Raw genomic sequence first — 17,091 nt, 5'->3', positions numbered from 1 at the left:
CCTTCTTTTCTCAAGTCCTGCGGATCAACACTTACGTACTGGCCTGTAGAGAGGATGTACAAAGGTCTCGCCAATATGACGACTTCCCTTGTGATACGAGTAACAACATGGCGAGGATGCTTTAGATACGTGCACACAGTGGCTTCAAATTGTGAAGCTTTTTTCCAATTTATTTATTTATTTCTTACATCCAGGTTTCTATGATCTGTACAAAGCACTGCTGCTTATGGTGTGTAATGGTGTGGATACCACTCCTGAAATGTATATATTATAATCTCTATATATGTATTAACAATTGTGAATCTCAATTAAAGCTATAATCAAATAAAACAATCATCGTCCTGAACTACAACAGAAAGCCTGCAAGAATAAGTAGGTAGGTAGAGAGGTTGTTCCATAGATCAGGAGCTGCCACCTAAAAAGCTCTGTCACCTCTATTTTTGAGCGAGTGACATCCAAGAGCGGTGAGTTTGTAGACCTCAGTGCTCTGGTAGGAGTGTAGGCCCGTAAAAGTTCCGTTAGGCATGGTGGCGCCAAACCTTTGAGCCTCTTAAAAGAAAGTAATAACATTTTAAACTGGATCCTGAAATGGACTGGAAGCCAGTGTAGGCAGGCCACTACAGGTGTGATGTGATCACACTGCTTCTTTTTACTGGCATTTAGCCACGAGGTTGCGTATTTCAGAACAACTCTCTTGGTTACTGCTCTCTTCAGAGCACTCTGGGCTACTATAGAAACAGAGCAGCGCTACATGTTGGGCTCCATGGATGACACTCTCTCTTTGTAATGGGCTCATTCTGAGCCCAGAGTTGTCAGACGATTGCTCGCATAAAATGTTGCAGCATAATCTGTCACTGAGGCTGCTAGTGGTGGCCCGTGGTATTATTTTATGCAGCTCATGAGAGCACAGAGGATTCTGTACATTTCATTCATCCACAGTTCATGCCATACTGTGATATAGCAGTATGGTTCCAGCCATTATACCAGACTGAACATTTCTAACTGTGACAAATAACCGTTGTCAGCTGGTAACAACACAAAGCACAGAACATAACTGAATGACACAAAATTAACAAATGAGTGAAAATGCCATAATAAAGCCCAGTTCTGTGAGCAGACACATTGCAAACACTAACTAGGTGTCTGATGTTTTCAGTGTACCATCAAACATATGCTTGCTCCCTAAATTAGAGTGAGGTATCAAAACCACATGAACCTATGTCCTATGTCACTGGCTGCTCTCTGCCCAGCCTGGAGGTCACTGCAAACTCTCGGTACCTCAGCAGAGCTGACAATATCATCAAGGACCACTCTCACCCCAGCAACCAACTGTTTGAACTATTACCGTCAGGCCGACGGTACAAGTCACATAAAACCAGGACAAACAGATTCAGGGATAGCTTCTTTCCCAGAGCTATCACCGTAGTAAATAAGCACAAAAACAATTGAACCTATTCCATACCGTCACTGTCATTATATTATGCTGCTATTCATACTGTCATTATATTAATGCTGCTATCCTGTATATATTGTACATACTATTGTTTGAGTACTTACGATTGTTTTTTTTGTACTTTTTATATTTTACATTTATATTTATTATTGAAACTTGCACCAAGGGAGTGGCACTCCAATTTCGTTGTACTCTGTACAATGACAATAAAGGCTATTCTATTCTATTCTATTCTAACTGAACTGAACCACAGTTTATTGTCAGAGCTAATTTAACACTGATGAAAATGATTATTAATCCTACAATCTAGTTCTCTTAATTGAACCCTTTAAATCGTACACACGAGTCCTTCAAGGTAATTTTCAAAAACAACATAGAAGAATTCACCAGTCCCCCGAGAGCGTGACTCATCAAACATATGGTATTCTTGGCTTTTCATCTGTGTGTCAGATGTTTTATTAATACACACCACCAAGCACATCACTCATAACAAAAGTGCAACACAACAGCCAGACATAATTATCCGCAGCCCAGTCCTCCGTGTGCAACGCTTCCTGCAGCTGTAACAATGGTGGATAATGATCCCTGCCCTATTTAGTTTAGGCAGCTCTTTCTACAGGAAGCAAGCCTGCAAATGGACTCTGGCTCTCAGACAGCATCTTCTAACCCTCAATGCATTAGAGACGCTAAGAGACACTCTGCTTTTAAGTGAGGGCTTCTGGGCCGCAAGTGCTGTGGGTCACTCATCAGAGACATTACACGGACATTGCTGTGTTGTAGCCACACTTCCTGCTAGGGCACACGCGGCGCTACTTCACACACAAACATGCACACATACACCAAACAAACAGAAGCAGGCATGCACACTCTTATAGATAACATATTCCCTATCCTCACAACCCACTCACGAGCTTCTTTTTCTACAGAGAATCCAATCACAGGGAGAGATTTGGCCGTATCGCCCTAACTGGATTGTAGTAATCCCCTGTCTGACATGTTTTGGGGATGTGTGAGTGGGGTTAGGGGACATCATGCCAAGTTGAGCCTGGCTGCTGATGCAAAAAGTGTGAGAGAGATCTGAGCTGTCATTTGGACCCCTGCCTTCAGGTTTGATGATGGAGTACCACTTACAGGTCAGCCCACAGAGAGGGATAGAGAGAGTAATGTGGTCAGCGCTTTTAAGTTGGCTAGACTGCTGATTTTTGTCATCATCATTCAGTCACATTTTAGCCCTCTGTATCAGTTTGATCATCTCGTTTGTAATTTCTGTACTCATTTTTCAGGACACTGTTTACCGCTGTGTTCCCACTGCTTTCTTATCTGTCATCATATACACCCCCCATCCTCTTTCCAGGCTTCTTTATCTCCATGTTCTCATCTTGTTCTGTATCTCCTCCTCTTTAATGTTAGCATTCACAAGACACACCCCCTGATATCAAAATAATAGTGTTCAAAACATAAGTAGTCCTGCAGTGTGTATATGCCCTGCTGTTAGGGTAGTCGTCCAACATTACACAGATCCACTCTGCTTTCACATATTCTTTACAGGAGATTGAGAAGTAAATACATCACTGTCACATGATGCCCAGGAGATGTAGATATCTTTCTTCTTCTTCTGCATCAATTTAGACAGATATTCTTTCTTCGTTCTTTATGACTGTAATAAGACTTAAGTGTAGATATCATGAGGTTTAAAGCATCCAATAACTCGATGATGACTTTAACAGTATCACTTTATATTTTACTTTCAAAGAGCAAGGCTTTCTTGTAATTTTTAAAAATGGTCAGACTTTTTGAAACTCTTTCCAAATTTTTCATTGGACATTACCTGCTTTTTCACTCATTCTCAGTCCAGTTCAAGTACCAGCCTCTTTTCAGTGGAATTTCTATTTGTTACGCCACTTTTACACTGACCTATGATCTTATTAAAGCGTAAACAAAGACACCAAACTCAAAGGATGGACCGGTGTTGTGTGTGCCAAATTTTAAATTGTATCTTTAGGCATTTTGTTACTGGCAGCGTCTTACAAAAATGTATCATTTGTTCCTATTTCTTTAGTGAATTTGTAGTTGAAAAATGCCAAAGATAACACAGTGTGACAGGTATAAAATAGTATTTTGGCAGCAACACCAAAAAGCTATTTGCCAAAAACCTGGCATATTTTGGCATGTGCAGGGTGTCCTTAAAAAAGTTGAGGAAATTGAACAAGTGGAGAACAAAAGAGGAAAGCTTACAAAAAACACTATCTACAGCAGATAAATATTTATCTGAAAGCAATGTGAAACCATAAGAAATAGGAACAATACAGATCTGACATAGAACCTGAGAAATGCACATGGACCATCATTTGATTCATCTACTGTTCACTGGAAAAATGAGAAAAGGGTGGCTCTCAAGAAGGGAAGAGAAACAGGAAGAAAAGGCTGCCAAATTACACAAGAATTGAACTGAAAATCAGCGGGCAACAGGTTTACACCAAAGTTGATGTCAGTACATATGAGATCAGAAGAGATGCCCAACAGTGAGTGTCTGCACCCATCTGTAAAAGACGGTGGAGGCTCTGTCATGGTTTGGAGCTTTTCAGTCAGTGGTGTTGGGGATCAAAATTGATTAAATGAGGAAGATAGAAAAGTACCATCAGACTTTAATCCACCGCACAGTATCTGATTGGCAACAACATCATTTTCAACATGATCAACGATCTTAAACACATTGCCAAAGCAGTAAAAGCATACCTGGATAGAAAAGCAAAGAATGGAACATAATGAGTCATGGATTTACCTCAAAGAAGAGCTTTGTATGTCCTTTAGGAAACATGGAGATGGCAAAATATAAAGGAATCAAGGGTGGCTCAAGAATTTTGCACACTACTTCACTCAGTTCCTTCAAATGCCTGTCACAGTGTGGGATCTGACAAAAAAAAAAAAGTGTTTGCGTGTGTGGATACTTCTCTCGCCATTCACGCTGACCACACTGATGTTCATTCTTCAGCCGGGCACCTGCTCTACTCAGAGAAAAGTTTCCTCGCTAATGAGTTTGATGTAGTGAGCTCGTTAGCTATAACCTGAAGGGAGCTGTTCTGGCTGCATGACGGGTGGCCTATGCCAAGTGTGCAAAGCTTGGAAGTCTCAACAGCTGTGGCTGGAGAGAGCAGGGGCAGTGGGTGGCGGCAGGAAAGTGCAGGAACAGATGCCTGGGGCCAAGACCCTGAGAAAAGAGCTGGAACATGTTAGTGGGACCCGGTTAATCATTGTGCACTAGGTCCTTAGCTGTCTCTCTCAAACAATTTTGCAAAAGGGCTGGCTCACCTTGGCTATGAAGATCATACATGAACAAGTGTGTTATTAGCATAGGGGGTGATTTTTAACATTTTTTTGTTATGTGAAAAGATGCTTCTGAGAAAAAAGGCTTTGATAGAAAAAATAGAAATGCAGATATTTATTATATGTATAATTAATTGTGATATGTACATTCATGCATGCTAATGGTAGCTGTAATGAAATGTGAAATGCCCCATTTAATATCTAATGTGTCTCTAAAAAGTGCCAGGCAGCCCTGCTGAAATTCAAGTATGGCTTAGGGCTTGTTTCCCCAACATAAACACTTTGACTAGAAAAGTAACTTAAAAGCTACACTTCTCTCCCACATACAGTACAAGCATTACAGCTTTGCCATTTAGCCCATGGCAATCAACTATTAGTTCCTTCATATCTGCCATGGCATGCATCTGCCACTCAAAATTCAAATTTTGACTCTATGGCAATTTTATTTTTAAGCATCCATCCAGGCAGTGGCCTGTGTGGATCCTCAGTGCCACGGTATATAGATTACTGGACGAGGATGCAGGCAGTGGAGGCAGCCACCATTAATTAAAGTCCACAATGGTTCCTGCACTGAGAGTAACAGATCCATATACAAATTAATCACCCGGTCTGAGTCCCACAGTAAGGCCTTCCTTTTCCACAGCTTTACAGTCCAGTCATGTCCGCTGTTGTTTACCGTGCTCCAGATCGAGAATTAAACCTGAATGAGAGTGATAAATCATGTTGGGAAACACACATGCTCTCATTGCAGGTTTATGTGTTTGAGAGGCAAACAGAAGGAGAGACAGGGTGGCGGGGGGGTCGGAGCCTCCAGTCCGTTAATCAAGATCAAAAAGATGGTTACGATGTTTTTTTGGGAAGGGTGGCTAAAATGATAGAGGGGGCAACTATTTTTCTTTTCCTCACTAGTTTCTTTATGACCACTGCTTTATAGATAAAGGAGATTTATTATGGCAAACCCAAGGAAAATGGAGAGGATACTCTTAGGAATCCCAGATTAAACTACTAATAGACTAGCTGCCCTGTGATTAATGCATCTTATCATCTCTCATCAGTCATTCTAAATGAAGAAAATCCTGACCCTGTCCAGATGGATAACACTAATTAGGTTAATTTCTTCATCAAAACATTTTCAAATGGGTCTTCTTTGCATCTTTGTGGTCCTGTAGGACACACAGTGCCTTTTGGAGGCTAATTGTTTACTTACCTCAAAGTAGCTGTAGCAAAACAATAACTTATTCTTCCTGTATCTTCATTTTTAGGTACCATCTCCATCAACACCCTCCGCACTGCCTACACAGCCCCTGGAGAAAGTGAGATCCTGGACTTGGATGACAACCTGTACCTCGGGGGTTTACCGGAGAATAGAAGGGGGTTGGTGTTCCCCACCGAGGTGTGGACTGCACTGCTCAACTATGGCTACGTAGGCTGCATTCGAGATTTATTTATTGACGGACAGAGTAAAGATGTCAGACGGCTGGCTGAGATCCAGAAAGCTGCCGGGGTCAAGCCCTCCTGCTCTAAAGAGCCTCCCAAGCAGTGCTTGAGCAACCCCTGCCAAAACAATGGGATCTGTAGAGAAGGCTGGAATCGCTACGTGTGTGACTGTTCTGGGACTGGATACCTGGGTCGCTCCTGCGAAAGAGGTAAAACTTTGTCTCATTTTTTCTACCCAGCTGTTAGACTGCTTATAATTTCTTTCTCTTAGGCGTAAACTTTGCCAGTGTAAAATGTTGATGATGCTGCACAGCGACCTCACCATGCATTATCTTCTGATGTAGGGATGGGATCATAAAAGTGTGAATATAATTTACATCAAAGAAAAGGAAAAGATTGGTTTAATTATATCTGCCATGGATGTAGTATTCTTTGTCTTTCAAGTTCACGTTGAACAGTGTCAACACACAAAAGCCTGCAGGTGGTCTTTTTGTTATCCAGGCTTATGGTTGAACATCGCCAGCTCTCTAACAGCAGGTTGGTGGTAATTTAAGGCAGGAGAGAAATTGCGGGAGGAGACCGACAGCAACAGAGAAGCAGGCAAAATGAGTCAGGATACGGAGGGTTGATGTTCGAGTATGTTGAGTGGCAGGTGACTGATGCACCACCGAGACACTGCTGGTCACGTCCACCATGCACACTTGCCTGTAAATTGGCTGTCTTCTGCAAACCATTTGCCTCATCAAACCACTCGCTCATGACCAGACCTGGTGCAGAATACTTATCCTTCTGTCCTCCAGAGAAGAGAAATAGGAGAAGTGAGTGTCACACCATGAAACTTTAGGCCTCTATGTCTGACTTACCCCTGATTCTGCAGGAATTTGTCTTTTTTTTATTTATAGCTGATCACTGAGAAATTAAAAGAACACTTTTTGTTCTGAACTTTCTGACTAGTGTTTAAAGTTGATAGGGTCGCAAATTATACTAAAAAAATGAATAGTCACATTGTCTGATAAAAAGCTATAATTGCTTGAACTTAGCCCTGAGAAAATCTTCCAGAACTGCCCTTAGTACTCTAAAGCAGATTCTTTTCTTCCTGTTTTAGTATTTTGCTGTATTTCTGCAGCTAGCTGAAAGCAACGGAGTACAAGAATTTTTTCTGTGCTATAAAATGTATGAAAAGAATTTCAGGTGTATCTTTAAGGAATTGTGAGATTAAACATTTCTGCATGATCAGCTTTAATTTGCTGATCTTTTTGATCAATGTACTTTCCTTTTATCCACACAGTGAGACTAAGCAAATACATTTTTCCAATTTATAGTTCTTTTATTAAGGAGAATTGCAATATTAAGAAATCATAGGATATTTCCATATTGGTTGAATGAATTCATAGCTATATACATATAATCATCACAGATTCTAACCTGAAGCAGTAGACTATATATTGGCGTGTTAAGGGATTTATATTGCAGCAGCATGCATAGTCATGAAATCTCAATGGTGCAATAGTAGCAAATGCATGAAAGCATTTAACATATGCATAATCAAGGCAAATGTCAAAAAAGTGCCCAAGCATGTGACACTGTTATCACAGCGTGATGCATCTTCGCCGAAACAGGAACAGGTTCTCTCATCTGAAAAAAAAGAAAAAAAATCCGCTGCGGTTGGAACACACCACGTCCCACACAGTTACATGTGTCAGCTCCACACGTGCTTTTGCTATTCCTCTGTGCTGAAGTCACTTGCTTCATGAAACAGTATTACCAAAAGTAAAGGGATGTTGTATAGTTGGAACTCTGTTTAGTGTGTGTTTTAAACGGATCTATTGTGAAATGTAAAGTTATCTGAAGAGTCACAGCTTGTCTTTTTTAACCATAACTTGTATGTGGACAGTGCTTATCTGTTGTTTTCTCTCTAACCTCTACTTGTTAGTCTTCTTAGGGCAGATGCACCAAATGTTACGGTGATGCAACGCTTCTAGAACCAGTATAAACGTTTCTATGGTATTTTAAGAAGTGCAGCATCGATAGAAATGACACAAAGTGTGCCAGTTTTTGTAAAAAATAAAAAGTATCAGGAGCAACATGTTTCATCCAAGCCCCACCATTCAAAGGCTACATGGCAAAGGTTCCTGACCTGGTTCCTGTAGTTTTCTTGCTTTGGCTTTGTGATAAATGCTTCCAGTCCATAACGACTTAATTATGAACACTGTTTACACATTAAAACTGACTGGGAAATGAATAAGGCATCAGAAATTAGTCAAGTAGTCATAAGAAAATTTGGAGTAGTCATTTAAAAACCTTAATTTTGAAAGAAAAGGCAACTATATGTGTTTCTTTTAGTTTTTGTTTTTTATTCTTTTAATATTGACCCAGTCTTCTAGCAATCGTCTGACTCGGGAAGGCAATTTCTGGTGTGAGTCTTGCCACTGGAGTGGGGAGGGAGTAAGTTATTATGTCCACAAACCAACCACCCCCCACCCCCTGCCTTACCACCTACATATACACACACACACACACACACACACACACACACACACACACACACACACACACACACACACACACACACACAAAACCTTGAGTATAAATGGATGACGCTGATTTATAACTCCAACTGCACTTTAGAGATGCTAATGATACTGATGGAAATCTGGCAAATGGCACAAAAACAAAATGATACAAAAGCACATGACACTGTTGTGAAATGAGGCTTGTTTAGTCACGAACGTCTTGAAGGTATGTGGCACGTGTTGCGAATGCAGTGTTTTAGTTAGTTCTGAGGCAGGAAATTAATATTTGATTTAAAAAAGGGAGCAAAAAAAGCAGAAATAAAATTTAGTGTAAAAGAAAATAATTCGATTTCCATATCTGATGAACGTGTCAGTGAGGCTTGTCTCCGCGCTACTTTGATTTTCCACATGTGCACGTCGGTTTTAGCTAATGAGTTGACAGGAATTAGGACACAGTACATGAGGGAGGTGGAGTGGGCAAGGGATACAGATCGTTTCTCTTCAGGAAGATAATTACTTATTCAGAGAGCGTTCTTGGGTCCAAAGATATAATCCAGCCTGACTTTGCTCTGAAAACAAAAACAAAAAGCTGAAACAGTTCCACATTAAGAGACTGCGTGTTGCAAAGATTTCCTCCACCGTGACCTTCTGTACTCTCTTTGAACACCAGAGCCGTGTTCTGGCGTCTCGGCTTCTCCGTCCAACTCTCATTTTCTGGCTGTCTCTGCACTTGTGTATGAGACAGGCATTAGCGAGAGTGTGAGTGGGAGCAGTGGTACAGAGGATGGGCTCTGGCGTGCTGCCAGCTGTTTTGAATGCTCCAGATTGCCTCTGCACTGGTAGGATGAAGCAGGCACCAGCAGGCCGAGGAGCTGTCAAAAGAATTACCCCAGCTCTCACTTATCCATGCATGGTGTACCACCCGGTGGCAAAATACAGCTACTGCATATGGCAGAGGAGGAGGACGACGACAAGTAAAAGGAGCAGGAGGTGGATCTTCGGAACACAGCCACGGAGCTATTCGCCCTATTTTGAGACATTTTAATTAAGCAGACAAAGCAATTTTCCCCCCTTGCATCCCAAATGTCTTCCCCTTCATTGTTCCTCCAGTTGCTAATTAGCCCAAATATTAGTCTTGCAGTGTGAGGCTAAAACAGCCTCCCAGATGGTGTGGTAGGTGTGTTGTAGTACATGCACATATTCCCTAATGAGATTTGACATGCTGGATTCCAGCACTGACAGCACCTGCATCATTTCACAGTGGCTGCAGCTGAACGTGTGCTTCAACATACCCGCAATGGATAAGCTCGGTGCTGAAGATCAGTGTACAGATCGATACATGAGTCTGCTCATTGTACACCAGACATACCTAACAACTTGCTGATTTGCAGTGTAGAGGCTTTGCACTGTGCTTTTACCAATAGTGATGCTATTAGTTCAAAATATATATTTAAAAAAAACTGTATAAAATATAGCAGCCTTACAGCTTCAGGGTACTCTTAAGGGATATATCATTAAGTAGAGCCTTGAGTCTACTGCAGTATATTATTGCCAGCATGTACTAAAGGTGTCTAATACCTTGCTCCAGAGCATAGTGCACAACAATACAATGCATTAACTACTTATGTAAATTAGTGTAAATAAAGAAAAACTCTGTTCTTTGAGAACATTTATTGCTTTTCAGAGCATAAAGCCATTTGCCATCGGTCCAAAGCAAAAGCCAAGAGGTGCAGAATGCTATTGCATAATTGAGAAAAGCCCTTAAAGGAGAATATGGCTGAGCGTTAGCATTAAAGCATGTTTTAGCCGTGCCCTTTGACAGCACACTGTGTTAGTCACCATTCAGCACACTTGAATCTAGTCATAATTAGAGAGAACCGGTTGTCCCGCGCCCTTAAGCGATGGACATACATGTGTAGAAAAGTGAAAAACATGGAAGACGCGTGACTGTACGAGCGCTGGGGGTCCATTTTTTCGAGGAAAATGTTGAGGAATAGCTCTGGCTGAAAGATTTTGATAGCGCAGGATAGACCTTGAGAGATGAGCTAATTGTCCTAACATTCTCGACCGGCTGAAAGATTTTGATAGCGATTGAATGCAAAGCTGTACTACTTGTAGCTTCCATTTCATAATGCAAGAGCTGAAGTTGCATATTATCCCAATCTCAGCTGATCTATTTTCCATCTTCGCTCTCATTTCATAGCTCAGATAATGTTGCCGTATGGTCACAGGGCAGCAGATGTGAAGCTGGCCCATGATGCTGCTTCCTCTCTGTGCATACACAGAACATTGTTTCCCTGTCTGAAGAAATCCACTCAGCTTGTAACTTGTTTCCACACTTTTAATAGCCAGTGTGTCTCTTTCGTGGATTGTCTATACTTGGGTTCAAAGACGGCTGCGGTGAAGAAGACATGAGCTGCCTTGAATTATTTATCATATCTCTGAGCCATTTCCTCCTGTTTATTATGGATGTTGAACACAAATTTTCCAAAAGCCTTTTGGCAGTTGTTTTCTGGCAATTTTTGAATTGGGTTGAGTCTGGTGCCCCGATACTGTGGGACATCACAATCCTGTGGCATGCAGCTGACAGCTCAGCCTTCCTGCAGAGTCTGCTCTCCTCGGGGGGAGAAAGCAGGAAGAACTGTGTGCCTGTCTGCCATTACCCCACCCCTTGTTAGTAGTACAGGCTTCTTTGTTACTTCTCTGAAAGTGCCCCAACGCCCCCTCAAATCGCTACTTGTTTTCTTGTGAAAATCAGAAAAGAATGTTGCATTGAGCTTTACAAGACAGAAAATGAATGCTTGGTTTAGTTTGGTATGCTCCATCTCCCCTCTGACAGCCTCCTGTTGGGTTGGCACAGACAGAAGCTCCGGCTTCAGTCCTCTCAATTTATTTTGATATTAAACATGGGAGTGCCATTAAAAATGACTCGGCTTGCAGGATTGGATTTTTGACAGGTCCTCACTTTGCATTAGGTAATGATTCCCTCACATGTCATCCTCCATTTTTTCCATATCTGTATTCTGGAGCTTTCTTATTTATGACATTTTAGATAGTCCCTTATATGAATTTCAGCAAAGGTGACATCTTGGATGAAATGCAATATTTACTCCAGCTGTGATTAATTTTATCCTCCTATCCAGTGTGGGGAAAAAAGCTGAAGATTATGCAGATGAGGGAAATGTGAAATGTCTTTCCTTTATAAGGGAGCTTGCATAGATTACATTTAGCAAATGATTCATTTTTCTTCACCCTTAAGGAGACACAATGCTTTACAATTTAAAGGAATATATTAACAAGTTCTCAGCATCATCGCTGCATGTGTTTATTCTTTAATGTGTTGTTTCGTGCAAGCATAATGGATCTTGTTTCAGAGCGAGGTGCTAATTCTTTAGTAAGAATTCTATACAGGTCAGCACTCTGAGCTGCCACTCATTGTGCAGCAGTAATACATTTTTGCCATGAACCTAAACAACAGACAGTTGCTGTTAATGGACACTACAAAGCATAATTAAACACTGAGGGGGACTTTTTTTTTTAAAGTTCAGATACTTTTCCTGCAAGTATCGGGACCAGGTGCAAGGTGGTATAACAGAGACACATTTTTCAAGTATTCGAGAAGCTTGAACAGTTGCTCCGCTTTTTCCCTGGCATTGGCTAACAGTTTCCAAATGTAGCTCTTTGCTTTAGCTGCCTGGCAGGGAGCAGACAGTTTAGCAGTGGGAGCTCGTTTGTCACACGCCCCTGTCATCTGCATCATACCCCAGGAGGGCGTGGAGAAATTGGATTTGGGTGAGGAATGTGACGGAGTTATCCCAGGGGATGGATGTGACATTGGGTCTGTGTGACGAGGAAGTGGTGATGAGGTGGTTTGTGTATACTGGTACCCTATCACCCGCAACAGTCTCCATCTCCCGTCCCTCAGTCTCACCTTATATCTGTCTGGCTCAACTCTGCAGCTGCAGTAATGGCTTTGTTATTGGGTTATGGTTTAGTTACACTACCGGAAATGTTGTTACAACCTCCTGCCAGCGTTAAACAATCTCCCCAGCATTTCTCCAGACGGCCCGCTTAATGCTTTGAGTAAATGCAGTCACCCTGAGCAGAAGCTCGATATTCAAGGTCCATATACTATTACAATTCTGTCATCGTTAGTGTTTTTTCCCCTCGGTCAATACCAATTTCTCCTTTCATGGTTTGCCACTATTACATTGCAAATACAAAATACTTGTGGATGCCACTTGTTATGTAGGAGAACTTGGACTTTGAGTTTCTTTTATTTGTTTGTCACGAAGGCTTCATTTCACCTTGGACCGTGTTTTTTAAGCTTAATTATTATCCAAACATGTACTTGCCACTGACTCCGTGATCGAGTCCACCAGCTGAATTGGCACGGGGAAGACAGGAGTCAGTCTTTTGGAGAGAGTTTGGCTTGCTGTCAGCTGTAGTACACAGCAAAATGCGACGCCAGACTTTGACAAGTCTTTACACACTGCTTTTGGGTGACATATCTGGGCACATGCCATTTAACAGTCACTTACTCAGCAAGTTTTTATATTGTATTTATATTTCTAAGAGACTAATTCTAGGATTCATCAGCAGTCAAAATGACTCAGTGTTTCTGCTGTCTGTGAGGCAAGGTAGCTCTAAAAAACCAAAAAAGCTCCCGTCTAAGAAATAGACCCAGACACGCTGACCGTACTTGTCTCTGTTCTGTTGAGTTATATGCTGTATTCATTCCTCTTTTACATGACTGGATATTATTACATTTAATGCACTTGTTTCATCAAAACTGAAAGTCGCGACATTAAATAATATCTGCAATAAGGGCATCATTTTAAGCTGAGCTGACAGGCCCGGTCATTGCATTACCATAAAACTGTTACGGTCTATTTTACCAATCACATATCTTTTTTTCTCTCTGCAGAAGCGACCATCCTCAGCTACGATGGCAGCAAGTTTATGAAGGTCCAGCTACCGGTGGTGATGCACACGGAAGCTGAGGACGTGTCTTTGCGGTTCCGCTCCCAGCGAGCCTATGGCATCCTAATAGCCACCACATCTCGGGACTCTGCTGACGCTCTGCGAATTGAGTTGGAGAGCGGCCGCGTCCGGCTGACTGTCAACTTAGGTAATGCCTTGGATACACACGCTGCGGCAGATAAGTCAAATTAAGCTAGAAACCGCTTTTAAGGGAACATAGCCATATACATACTCCTGCTCTCCCACACACACTCGGAGCAATTGGTCTTCTTTTTATATATATATTGAATAGAAAGAGATGGTGTAAAGACTTTCAATGGCAAGACTCTGCGGCTCTTTGCTCACTGCCAGTCGAGCACACGGCCAGCAATGCCCAGCAGGGAATGCTCACTGCGTGTACCGTCAACACACTCAGATCATCTTAAAATGTGCAGCTTACAGTGCAGACACTGCTGTATTCTGTATTTCCAGTTATAATTCATACCAGGAAGCTAATAATTCTTCTGAGGATGGGGGCATTTATAATATTTAGTCATTGCCTAATGTGAAGCAGTCCTTATTTGGGGCCAATAAATACCCTGCACACTTGTTCTTTAATCACTTTATTTAGAAACACTTTTATCATTGTGGGAGGAATGCATGGTCGTGCATGAATATGCGGCTGTCTTAAATGAGTACAAAGAAAGACACCCTCCACCCTCCACCCCTTCCTCTCGCGTGCCTACAGCAAAAACGGAAAATTGAGGACAAATGAAAGAAACACATTTCGTTTTTTTGTGCGCGCGAGTGTGTGCACATGTGCTTATTTGCTCAGAATAGAATCCAATGATGCCTGTGAAAAGTTTGATATCTCTCAAACAGAGCCTCGGCGCACAAATGATAGCCATCTATTTCTCCTTTCCACTGGCTAAACAGAAATGGGCTCCCTAAGCGGAGCCGTTTAGCGGTGCATGCAAAGTAGACAGCCTGTGTCTGCTGTCAACCACAAGGAAGCATGTGTCCCACCATGGAAGACAACAGCGCCACACACTGACAGCGCTGACAAGTCATATTACTGCGACTACAAAAAGATGCCCTCTGATGAAAACAACAGGCTACGGAGTTTTGTTTTCTTTTGGATTATCTTTGACACATTTCAGGGGTTTTTTTTTTAGTTTGTCTGTCAGGTTCAGTCCTCTATGCCTGCCTTCCTTGTCCCTCCTTCAAAAAGCAGAGCATTCCCTGTAAGGGTAGGCTCGTGTTGGTCTCTGGCTGTTTGCGACCACTTTTCTGCTGCGGTTGACAACACATGACAAGCAGGGCCAAATGGGAAGCAGGGGAGGGAGTTCGATCTGGGTCACCTTTCTTAGAGCTCGACACAAACTTAGCCTTAAGAAAGAAAAGAGGCGAAGCAGAATTCAGGAACAGTAGTGGGAGTAGAGTAAGATTAGCTGGGTATTTAGTACAGGAACGCCAAGTTAAGTTGTCACAGTAGAATCAAGATAATTATTTCTTGTTACCGTCAAAGAAAACAGCTGTGTAGTGTAGACTAAAGAAGAGCATTTAGATATTTTACTTAATAAAAATGATCCACATCCCAATTTAAAATACTAAAATCAATACGGTGAAGAAGACTTCATTTAATATCCGCATCGAAAAATGCACTTATGCAGAATGGATGTTTTAAGTATGCTACCACATGAAATATGAATGTATGAATCGCATATACAGCACTAGAATAGAGTAATAGGGTAGAAATGAATCTGCTTTATATGATACAAGGAGGTTTTATATAACCTGACTAGATTTTTATTATCACTAAAATGTGCATGAAATAAAAAAAAAATGTTAAATGGCTCTTAGTGGAATAGATGTTATTTTATTGTGTTATTATCATTAGTGCAACATCATTCAGCATCATAATATTGGCTAAGGTGGAGCTAATTTTACTTGCTTACTAAAAAGTGGAATATTTTGGGAAACGGGATACAAAAGTAAAGTATCTCAAACTGAGCTTAGGAAGCACTCGAGTACATATAATTAATGACTGTTTTTTCCCTGCTGTTGGAAAAATAAGAATACCATTTAATTTTGAATTTTAGCTTATTGATATTAGTTAACGATGTAACATTGATAAGTCATGTAACAAAGTAGCAAAAAGGGACAGTGCTTTAAAGTTGTCTTGCACGGGAGACACATGGGGAGAGAGTTGGTATACCTTCCAATTGGCCCTGCATGACCCTGACCAAAATCTGAGGCTCTCATAAGAAAATAATATTAAAAAAGAGAAAGAATTTATCTTGGTGTATGTAAAACATATTTCATAGATAAACATAGCACTGCCATGTAATTAAACATCAATTCTAATGGTTAGGTGAAAAATGTGTTCCTCTGAGAGGCCACACTGCAGCACTTTCACAAGTTTGCTGCGCATTAGATCACGTTTGAGAGCATCAGATGAAGGACAGTGTCCGTGTGTGTGTCCCCAGAGGGGTGGACTGTATGCTTTAATGATGTCTGCAGCTGTAACGTTGAAAGATGAATTTATCTCTCATCTATTCTTCCCCATCTAGATTGTATCAGGATTAACTGTACCTCCAGTAAGTTACTGTTCACCTTTTCTCTTCTTCTTCTCTTAACTCTTAACTGTCCTTTCAGTCCCTAGAAGTGTTGTTTATAAACATGCTTGCTTTATATTTTGCAACTGTTAAAAAAAAAATGTAGCTATGATGTTAAAAAACATACTGAAATCTGACTCGCCCCTTGCATTGACATTGTGTGTCATCATACCAAATTCCAGCTGTTGGAAAATAAGAAATTCCTGGAGAGATGGAGGGAGGCTTGAATTAATTACAAACCCAAATATAATAGTCAGCTGTGATTCTACACACTGGGTTGTTTCTAATTAATGAACCTTTTCACTCACTGACATAAAACACGAGGCAGGTATTTTGCACGATTTCTCAGTCTTCTTCTTGCTTTCCTTTTTTTCTTTCTTCTTCTGCGTTTCACGGCGGTTGCAAATTGATGAGGCCATTCAAAGCACAGAGGAAATACAGAGTGTGATTTTATTATTCTCATTAACCTGCCTCACAGAGCAGAAAGAAGGGGATGGAGAGGGAGGGAGAGAGAGCAGATCTTGTTTGTGGGATTCGCTTTGGATGTGTGTGTGTGTTTGTGTATGTGTGCGCTTGAACAAAGAGGTTACATTGCAATATTTTGGGAGGTAAATATCCTTGACATTTATTATTCAGGAACAGTGATGAATTAATAATTACTTCTCTGGATCGTAATACACCTTTTTTTCCCTGTTTAATGATTCTGAAGTGGCAGACGCTCTTGGTATCGGCACATAACAACAGAAATACCCAAGTTTAAGCTCCATAACAGTGGGCTGGAGAC

The 17,091-nt window shown here is 41.2% G+C and overlaps 1 protein-coding gene across 37 annotated transcripts in view; it reads left to right on the top strand.

The window, feature by feature from the left end:
- Positions 1–17,091, top strand: part of LOC113034636 (neurexin-1a) — a 261,169-nt gene that overhangs the window by 102,140 nt on the left and 141,938 nt on the right. For 23 of the 37 annotated variants that reach the window (XM_080287803.1, XM_080287777.1, XM_080287776.1 and 20 more), the window contains 3 exons: positions 6,040–6,423; positions 13,655–13,858; positions 16,263–16,289. In XM_080287803.1, the coding sequence (XP_080143929.1) occupies positions 6,040–6,423; positions 13,655–13,858; positions 16,263–16,289 (615 nt within the window). The remainder of the gene's footprint in view (positions 1–6,039; positions 6,424–13,654; positions 13,859–16,262; positions 16,290–17,091) is intronic. The other 14 variants (XM_080287779.1, XM_080287807.1, XM_080287785.1 and 11 more) reach the window with 1 other exon arrangement.

The sequence above is a fragment of the Astatotilapia calliptera genome, chromosome 13, assembly GCF_964374335.1.
Source record: "Astatotilapia calliptera chromosome 13, fAstCal68.1, whole genome shotgun sequence".
Taxonomy (NCBI): Eukaryota; Metazoa; Chordata; class Actinopteri; order Cichliformes; family Cichlidae; genus Astatotilapia; species Astatotilapia calliptera.
This window is presented reverse-complemented; position numbering and strand designations above follow the sequence as displayed.